This window comes from Cynoglossus semilaevis, chromosome Z, assembly GCF_000523025.1.
Source record: "Cynoglossus semilaevis isolate Cse_v1.0 chromosome Z, Cse_v1.0, whole genome shotgun sequence".
Lineage (NCBI taxonomy): Eukaryota > Metazoa > Chordata > Actinopteri > Pleuronectiformes > Cynoglossidae > Cynoglossus > Cynoglossus semilaevis.
The window spans coordinates 15,999,854-16,009,747 of NC_024328.1; the positions used below are offsets into that span (position 1 = coordinate 15,999,854).

General features: G+C 39.0%; 1 protein-coding gene across 1 annotated transcript in view; it reads left to right on the forward strand.

Moving 5' to 3' along the window:
* Positions 1-2,958, forward strand: part of got1l1 (glutamic-oxaloacetic transaminase 1 like 1) — an 11,053-nt gene extending 8,095 nt beyond the window's left edge. The window contains exon 8 of the mRNA XM_025053439.1: positions 2,783-2,958. Within this exon, the coding sequence (XP_024909207.1) occupies positions 2,783-2,922 (140 nt within the window). The 3' untranslated portion in view covers positions 2,923-2,958. The remainder of the gene's footprint in view (positions 1-2,782) is intronic.
* Positions 2,959-9,894: the final 6,936 nt, after the last annotated feature.

The window sequence follows — 9,894 nt, forward strand, 5'->3', positions numbered from 1 at the left end:
TCACCACAGCAAACAAGAAGGGGCTCAGGGCCGATCCTTGATGTAGTCCCACCTCCACTTTGAAGTCTTCTGTCCTCCCAACAGCACACCTCACTACTGTTGTACTATTCTCATACATGTCCTGCACCAAACTAACATACTTCTCTGTCACTCCTGACTTCCTCATACAAAACCACAATTCCTCCCTTGGCACTTTGTCATATGCCTTTTCTAGATCTACAAATACACAATGTAGCTCCTTCTGACCTTCCCTGTACTTCTCCATCAGCATCCTCAAGGCAAATATTGCATCTGTGGTACTCTTCCTAGGCATGAAGAGTACCACAGATGCAATATTTTCCTTGGCCTCGGACTTAGAGGTGCTAATTCTCATCCCAGCGGCTTTACACCCGGCCGACAACAGGCAAACCTCCACCTCTCTAGGTTCCCTTCTAGTTGCTGCCTACTCTCACTTCTCTAGGTTCTCTTCTAGCTGCTGCCTACTCTCACAATGTCATCTGCAAACAACAGTCCATGGGGACTCCTGTCTGACCTCATCTGTCAATCTCTCCATCACCACAGCAAACAAGAAGAGGCTCAGGGCCGATCTTTGATGTAGTCCCACCTTCACCTTTAAGTCTTCTGTCCTCCCAACAGCACACCTCACTACTGTTGTATTATTCTCATACATGTCCTGCACCAAACTAACATACGTCTCTGCCACTCCTGACTTCCTCATACAAAACCACAATTCCTCCCTTGGCACTTTGTCATATGCCTTTTCTAGATCTACAAATACACAATGTAGCTCCTTCTGACCTTCCCTGTACTTCTCCATCAGCATCCTCAAGGCAAATATTGCATCTGTGGTACTCTTCCTAGGCATGAAGAGTACCACAGATGCAATATTTTCCTTGGCCTCGGACTTAGAGGTGCTAATTCTCATCCCAGCGGCTTTACACCCGGCCGACAACAGCCAGTACCCTGGAATAGACTTTTCCCAGGAGGCTGAGGAGTGTGATCCCTGATAGTTGGAACACACCCTCCAGTCCCCCTTTTTGAAAAGAGGGACCACCACCCCGGTCTGCCAGTCCAGGGATACAGTCCCAGACTGCCACGCAATGCTCCAGAGACGTGTCAACCAAGACAGCCTCACAACTTCCAGCGACTTGAGGTACTCAGGGCGGATCTCATCCACCCCCGGCGCCTTTCCACCGAGCAGCTTTTTGACTGCCTCGGTGACCTCAGCGCAGGAGATGCGAGGATCAGCTGCTGAGTCCTCAGCTTCAGCTCCCTCCACGGAAGGCATGTCAGTGGGATTGAGGAGATCCTCAAAGTATTCCTTCCACCTCTTGACTACATCCTCAGTCGAGGTCAACAGCTCCCCTCCACCCCCCGCTGTAAACAGCAGTGGTGGGAAACTGCTTCCCTTTCCTGAGGCTCCGGATGATTTGCCAGAATTGTTTTGAGGCCAACCGGTTGTCCTCCTCCATGGCCTCCCCAAACTTTTCTCAGCCCGAGTTTTGGCTTCTGCGACTACCCGAGCTGCAATTCGCTTGGCCTCAGGAGTCCTACGAACCAACCAGGCTCGGTAGGACTCCTTCTTCAGCTTGGCGACATCCCTTACCTCCGGTGTGCACCCTCAGGTTCAGGGATTGCCGCCACAACAGGCACCGGAGCCCTCGGACAGCCGCGCCAACAATGGAAGTGGAGAACATAGTCCATTCAGACTCAATGTCTCCAGCTTCCCTCGGGACCTGTTCCAAGCCGGAGGTGGAATGGAATCCCCGGGAGGAGCACTGACCAGTACCCATCCCAGTGCCTGCAAGAAGGCCGGGTATTCTACACTGCTATTGGACCCAGAGGTCGAAACAACAGTGAGACATTTATCCCTGACCCGAAGGCGCAGGGAAGCGACCCTCTCGCTCAGTGGGGAGAACTTCAACACACGACTGGCAAGCTGGGGAGCTATAAGTAAGCCTACGCCAGCACGCCGTCTCTCACCGCGAGCAACTCCAGAGTAGAAGAGAGTCCAGCCTCTCTCAAGGAGTTGGGTCCCAGAGCCCAAACTGTGCGTGGAGGTGAGCCCGACTATATCTAGTCGGTATCATTCAACCTCCCGCACAAGCTCAGGCTCTTTTTCCCCCAGCGAGGTGACATTCCATGTTCTATGTTGAACCGCTATTAGTCTGATCCGTCACCTAGGACCTGTCTGCCTTGGGAGACCCTGACAACATAGCTCCTAGGTTCACTCCTAGGTGATACTCAAACCCCTCCACCACATTAATTTTATTTCTATAGCCCCAATCACAAAACACATTTGGCAAAGGTGGCATGGCAGCCAAGACGAAGCACCACGAGGGCATTGAACCCATTACTGGACATCAGCCTTTCAGTTTTGGAATTATCATCACATTACTCAAATAATTACAGTCTTATTAAATAGTTGATGGTTAAGTTTGACTCCACAGATCGCTCACCTTGTCTTTCTGTTTCAGGTGTATACTTTGACGTTGGAAACTTTGACCTGGTCTCTGTGCACATATATCCCAATGTACCTTTTCATTTAAAAAAAATATATATGTTGATCACAAGTTTAATACAATATAAACGATTTATTTTGGATTTTCACTGTAAGATATACTGGGGCTGTTCTATAAAAAACTAAAATGGTGAAATATATGAGACTATCAACAAGTCATCCATATGTGGCTCTGTGATGGACTGGTGAACAGCAAAAAGCAAAATCTGGTTGAACCTATTCATGTTCCTTCTTGCGTTTTTCTTTTTTAATGTCCAACAGCTCACCAGGTGGAATTTCTGTCTGCGGTCAGACACGTGTACCTCCTCCCTGACGGCTGTCTGAATGTGAGTGCCATCAATGGTAATAACCTGGACTACATATCTGAGTCCATTCATCTGGCTCTAACAGTTTCTCCGTGACACCACCAATGACCCCCTTTGTTTAACAATGGAAATCAGGGTCATTATACTTGTGATTATTATTACAGATGAATGTAATGGAGTTTGCTGCAAGGTAATTACTGTGCACGGCTTTCATACTTTCTCAGGTGCAACAGGAATAGGTGTGAGTTCTGTGTGGGATTGTAGGTCAGCAGTGACATAAATCTGTCACACTGGTGTTTTGGATAATTACTTAATAATCTAATGAGCTAATACTTCGCTAATAAATCCTTATGTGTAATGAGAATAATGTCATATTAAATTTGTGGTGTATTAAGTTCTATTCAACAGACAGTTTAAATTTTTTCCTGTTACCATGGAAAAGAAAATTGCTGCTGACATCGGTGCAAACTTGACACTTGTCCAATTCACTCTATCAGCTTTTGAGCCTGCATTCTTTTTTCTTTTTTGGCATAAAGTTGTAGCTGGTAACCTTCCCGAAAGATTTTCTTTCAGTGTTTTTATGATCTAATCACAATTGTTGCTGATTTGAAATACATGAATGTACATGAAGGTAACTTTTGAACCTGTTACCTCCTTCAGTGTATTGGTAGGTTCAATGTAAACACAGCAAAATTCCAAAATAAACAGGAAGACAACTATAGTAATTTCTGTTATGTATATGTATATATATATACATATATATATATACATATACATATATATATACATATATATATATACATATACATATATATACATATATATATATATATATATATAAATAATTATTATTATTATAGTTGAGGAACACAAAAACCCAAATCATTTTTTCCTTTCCTTTCATATATTGTAACTTGTGTTTTCTTTTCCTTTGGAGAGAGCCAGGCTGACATTTTCCCAGGTTTTCAGTCTTATGTCTTCTAATTATGTTAAGCTAAGCCAACAGACTTCAGGCTGTAGTATTATACTACAGCCTGTACTAATCAGACAACCTGACCTTCGATCCCAAATATGTTAATGTCAACAGCGGACATTATTGTGTAATCTAGGCTGTGGATAAACATCATGTCATTTCTTGACATAACACTGGCTCTTTGATTAGTTATCCACTGTAAATGTGGACAACAGGATTCAATACCGATCTATAGTGGACATGGTTGGAGGGAACATAATCTATAGAGAAACAGCGCTGTCTAATATAGGACGGATTAAGACTTTATACCTGACCTAAAGATAACCTGTGATCTGGGATATGTCTTCAACCATATATTGGTTTGCCCATATGAATTTTCTTTATTTTTCATAAATGGATGCATCACAAATGTACTTTAAAACCCATGCTTGGCACACTGTTTATTTATTAGGACTAGGAAATGAAAGACCAACAGAGAAGGACTTGTCTGTCTGCACAGACAATGCTAATTTAGATGGTATTAGTACTGTGGAGTTTAGTGGCCACGCAATGGCAGCAGGGGGCGACGAAGAGCGCAAGAACACAAAGTACTTCTAGTACTTGCATGAGTTAAGTCAATCAGTCTCTATTCAGGAAAGAGTTTGACATTTTTTAATAAAAAATAATGGTAAAAGTCAGAATCATTTCAGCATGGACTGTTGACTGGATATTCCACATCATCAAAAGATGATTTCTAAACTATTCTCTTTATTAATATTATTTTATTATTTGTATTTACTGTAGTGGCTAAGGCTATCTGCTTTGAAAGCACCACCCACTCGTGTATTAAAACGCTTCATAAATCATGAAGTAACAAAGACATTTTAACATATACTACCTGAATACAAAACCTGTTAGAAGTAACACAAAGAAAACAATATACACCAATCTCACAAAGAAACTTTTATATGGTATTATAGAGAACATAGCCATTCAGACAAAACTCAGAGGGAGATAAACAAAACATAAAAAACAACAAGAATCTTTTCTAAGAGGAAAGAGAAGGAAGAAAATAGCTTAGACTCATTCTCCCAGAATCCTTTAACCCTATTACTGGAACAAATCAGTGTAATAAAGTCCATCCTTTGATGTATGACAAACTTGGATAATGAGGATTTTTTGAAGGCTACGAAGACGTCTTTGTGCAGTTTTGTATTGTCCCTTGTTGGAAATAGAAATATAAAAAATAAAACTCAGAACTAAAGTGACCGTCTGGCTTTTGTTCGAAATACAAAAGCATAGAAGAAAACAGAATTGCAGGAAATAGAAAATATACAAGCAGAGGTACAGATGTTAGTCTGACCAGTTTAGATGATTTCATTGAACAAATGCAAAAACAAATGAGGTTCGGAGTTTAAAAACATTGGATAGGTTAAAACCCAAGGCCCTATCTTGTTTAAACATTTTTATGACATTTTAATATGACATAAAAGCATCTCATAAAACAGCACTTTGAAGGCAAGAAGTAGCTGAGCATTTGGATAAATACATTAGTATTAGTGAATTGCAGGAATTGAGTCCAAAATGAGGGACAAGTCTGTTCCAGGGGCAGCAGAGTGCAATCTAAAATCAGAGTGAATTCCTCATACTGTGTGGGAAGAATGGACAATTGGTTGACTACCTAAGTCAACTTTTTAAATAAATAAGTGAGGCTGTTACAGGTTAAATGAATGCATAAGTCAGATTTTTCTGACAGTGATGAATAAACAGCATGTTGCTCCAAGGGCAGTAATTATCATTATTCAAGCTTAATGGTTTTTCTACACATGTAACTGTTGATACATTTTAAATAACTCCTGACAAATGTGTTTACCACAAGTGCAATATTTCTCATCTGTAATAACACCATGAAGGTGAAATCTTGATGTTTTCAACACACTGTGTTCTTGTCACTGCCTACTTTCTGTAGGAAAACAAATAAAAGGCAGAAACATGCCTTTGCTGCTTAATAATTTTAACATGTTTTTTGATAAGGGCAGTAACAGATGAATGGACTCTGTACTAGTCCAGACTCCAGATTTGGAAAAAAACAAGCATTGGACATTTTGAGAAACCATCCACATCAGGACTGCTGCATCTTAGAAATTCAGGGCTCAGGAGCATTTCAAGGCTTAATTACACAAAGGAAGTTATATAAGTTATATATTGGAAGAAACACATAGTTAAACACACTGCTGTTTCATTTCTTGATATTTTCTATCTTACATAACTTGATTTTGGTTTCACTTTGCACATGTTACATTTTTGTGTGTGTATTGAAGGTATTTATGTTTTGTTGTTTTTTAGCATATGTAATTTTAAAATATGTAACTGGTGTCTGAATAATGTATATGCGGATCCTCAGTGAAAGGTTAGTGGGTTGGCAACAAGTGACCCAAATGAACTGGATCACTACATAAGAGAGTCAGAGTGAGTCAGAGTAACTCAAGTCCATATGATATAACAGACTCATACCACTACCAAGTATTTATTGCATACTTGTACAATGTGAATTACATGTTGCATGGTATGTGTAATGATATTTTGAGCAAAGTTCTAAACATGGTGCTTTTATTTCTCAAATGTTTTCAAAATAACTAGGACAATACATTTAACTAAACAATTTGGACAAGAAGGAAAAGTCTGTATTGGATCAGAGCTGTGTTTTGGAAAATGATACTAGTAACATAGGACTGTTTGATTAAAACTTTCAGTACTATTTTCTCTAAATTATATGAATGTGTGAGAAATAAAATAACATCTCTATAATTAGTCATGAAAGCTGTAATAGAACAGCATATAAATAAGAATTTCAGTCCCCACATAGGTTCTTTTCAAACATTTATATGAGCCACTCCCCATTGTTTCTGTGCAAAATGGGGTTCTGAGAAACAGGCAGCAGTGAGGTATATAATGGAGAGCAAGAGCTCACTTCCTTCATTTGAGTGACCTCGAGTGAACAGTGAGTACAATCAGCCCTTGCCATCATACTGAGCCATTAGAAAGTGGCCTCAGCACTTTGGTCGCCATTTGAGCATTCTTACATGTAAAATGCACAAATAAGAAGGATTTCAAAGCTCAAAAATAGTGTGACACACATTATCATATCCCAGTATAATTAGATAATTTACACAAAACTGTCAGGAAGGGAATGGAATATACAGATTCATGCATTTTAGCACATCATTTTATGCTAATATAGTTAAGGTTTAATGCACTACATTACTGGGTTTTGTGTACCTGTACCTATATAAATGTGAGTAGAATCTGGAGTTTTGCTAAATATGGACATCAATATGTTATGTTTTGGGGATAGTATTTTTAGGTAACGCTCAAAAAAGAAGTGAACAGTTTTTTTAAATTTTCTCGTAGAATAGTTGGGATTTTTTCGAGGAGGGAACCAGAAACTTTGGTTTAAATGACATATACTACAGTAATAGGATTTAATGGTATTGATAGAATAACTAGAATCTGTTTTAGTGACCATATTAAGTAACAAGTGTTTTAGGTCAAGTCTCTGGTTTGCCGCAACACAGGTTTGCTCAACACAGGTGTGTACTGAAGGTGACTAACAGAGACCTACAGTATGCAGATTTTGCAGATTGAAGGAAGATCCTATATTTTAGAACCATGTCTTTCTCATCACTTCCTCTTGTAAGCAGTTAGAATGTTTTGTCCTAAAGAAAAACCTGGAAAGGCCAATAATATATGTATGTCTAGCTTTGCTTAAATATAAGTTGCAATATTGTGTACTGTACAACATTTAATTGGTTCTTACAAAGTAAAAGTATACATGATTACACAGTAGTGGTGGTAAGCTCTGTCTATTTAATGTCCCTGAATCATTTAGTTAGATTAATTTCTTATGGGTCACTTGTTTTTGCCAGCCCGTCAGGATTCCACTCCTTTAAAAACCTCAGCAATGGTAAAGATCCACATTTGCATTATTTGCTCACCAGTTGTCTATTTTTAAATCATATTTGCCAAAAAAACAAAAAAACACAAAGAGAAACACATAAAAAGAGACAAACAAAGAGGGTGTGGTGCTGTAGCTGCAGAGTGTCAATTATTCAGACAGAGTGATTTGCAAAAACTGCACCATGGCACATTAGTGTTGTCGGGTGTGGCGGTGAAAATAATCCAATTATCTAATTTCACAATTGGTCTAACAATTATTATTTATTTACAGAACACCCTTTGTCTTTGTCTATAATAAAAAGAGTGACACTCAGAGCTGTTGAAGATTCTCATGTGTGTCTTTCTTCAATTCTGGCCAGTATATCAGGGCTGTGTTCAACTAAATAGGCCCAGGGTTTTCACACTGAGAAACACTGTTCTGCTCGCATTTGTCTTTTTAAGGTTTATATACTGTACTATTTTTTATTGTCTTTCTTGTATGAAAACATTGTGTGTCGTGATCTCAGATCTCAAGTGTCAGATTTAATGCATTTTTGCTTTAGTTGGTTTAATGCGCTGTATTGTAAGGACATGCCTCATGGGTGTCTTATTATTTTTCTTATTATCTATGCTGTTTTCTCATCGAAATCTAGAAATATTGACATTTTAAGGGTTTCTGAATGTGTTCTTCTATTTCCTCTGTTATAATAATGTTCTGGTCAAAAGTGTTCTTACGACTGACAGTTAGTGTGTGATATTCTATTCCATAATGGCTACTGATCTCTATGGGCTGGTTTCCTGTGGATGTTTTATCTTTACTTTTACATTGTGCCACAATGTGTTTTTGAGTTTCAAAAATATAGAGCAAAGGAAATAAAAGGTGGATTTACATTTGTCTGGTCAGAGCAGGATTTGAACTTAGATATGTGGACTCAGTGGATAGAGACCAGTTGAGAAAATGGTCAGTTAATTCCATCTCCATAAAACGCAGACAGTGTTCTCCTTGTCAACAGTCTATATCCATTCATTTACTACCTTCCAAGAGAGAGAGAGATCGGTTTAGTTCCAATCCCACACTCACAGCATTAAGTCTCATTGTTTACACCTGGCACCAAAACAGGACCTGCTTCTTTATGCTTCTCCTGTGCCAACATGAACCTAGATCAAGCTTCTTATTCTCATAACACACACACTGAGGTCATGTCTTTTTCAGAGAATCGAGTTGTTTGAAATGTGTCTGGTTTAATTTTGTTGGTGTGAATTCTGCATTTTTTATATAAAACATAAGACTCAGCCTTGGATGTCAAAAAAATACTGAAAATCTTTATTGGCTATGTGGATGTCAGCTGGGATGATTTGATTCACTTGTCCTGGGGAAAAATGGTCTTCACGCATCCCTGAACATGGATTTCACAAACACATTGTGGAATACATTTGCATTTGGATGGATTTGCTGTTCTCAAAGCTGGACTACTTGTTGCCTACTTGCTGCCTACTTTTGATCTGAATAATGTAGCATGAATGATAACTCCACAGACCACACTGTAAACAGCTTGCTCTCTTTCTCAGTAAAATGACTAAACCAAGACCTTGACTGAAACGCTGTCGCCTGTTGTATGACAGATCGTGATTCAATCTGAAGAGAAAAGTCACTCTGAGATACTTAGGTCCTGCCAAGCACAAGATGACAGAATATTCTAAGACTGTTGAATCCTGCTGTTTGGATTCAATTTGATTTGATAAATGTGTGACACAGAACCATTACTCCCACCTGCTGGACGTAACGACTGATTCTGGAGCGATATACTGACCAGACCTTGTTAAAGAAGTCCTGCTGTGACTTACTCAAAGTGTGTCATTGGGCTTGAGATTTTTCATTTGAAGCCTGATTGGTTTGGCTGAAACCATAAGAGGTTAACTTTCCCAATTCTGCTTAAAATTAACAGAATCTTTTAAGGACATATAAGGACATATAAGGATATACACTACCGTTCAAAAGTTTGGGGTCACCCAGACAATTTTGTGTTTTCCATGAAAAGTCACACTTTTATAAAATGAATAGAAAATATAGTAAAGACATTGACAAGGTTAGAAATAATGATTTGTATTTGAAATAATAATTTTTTCCTTCAAACTTTGCTTTCGTCAAAGAATCCTCCATTTGCAGCAATTACAGCAGT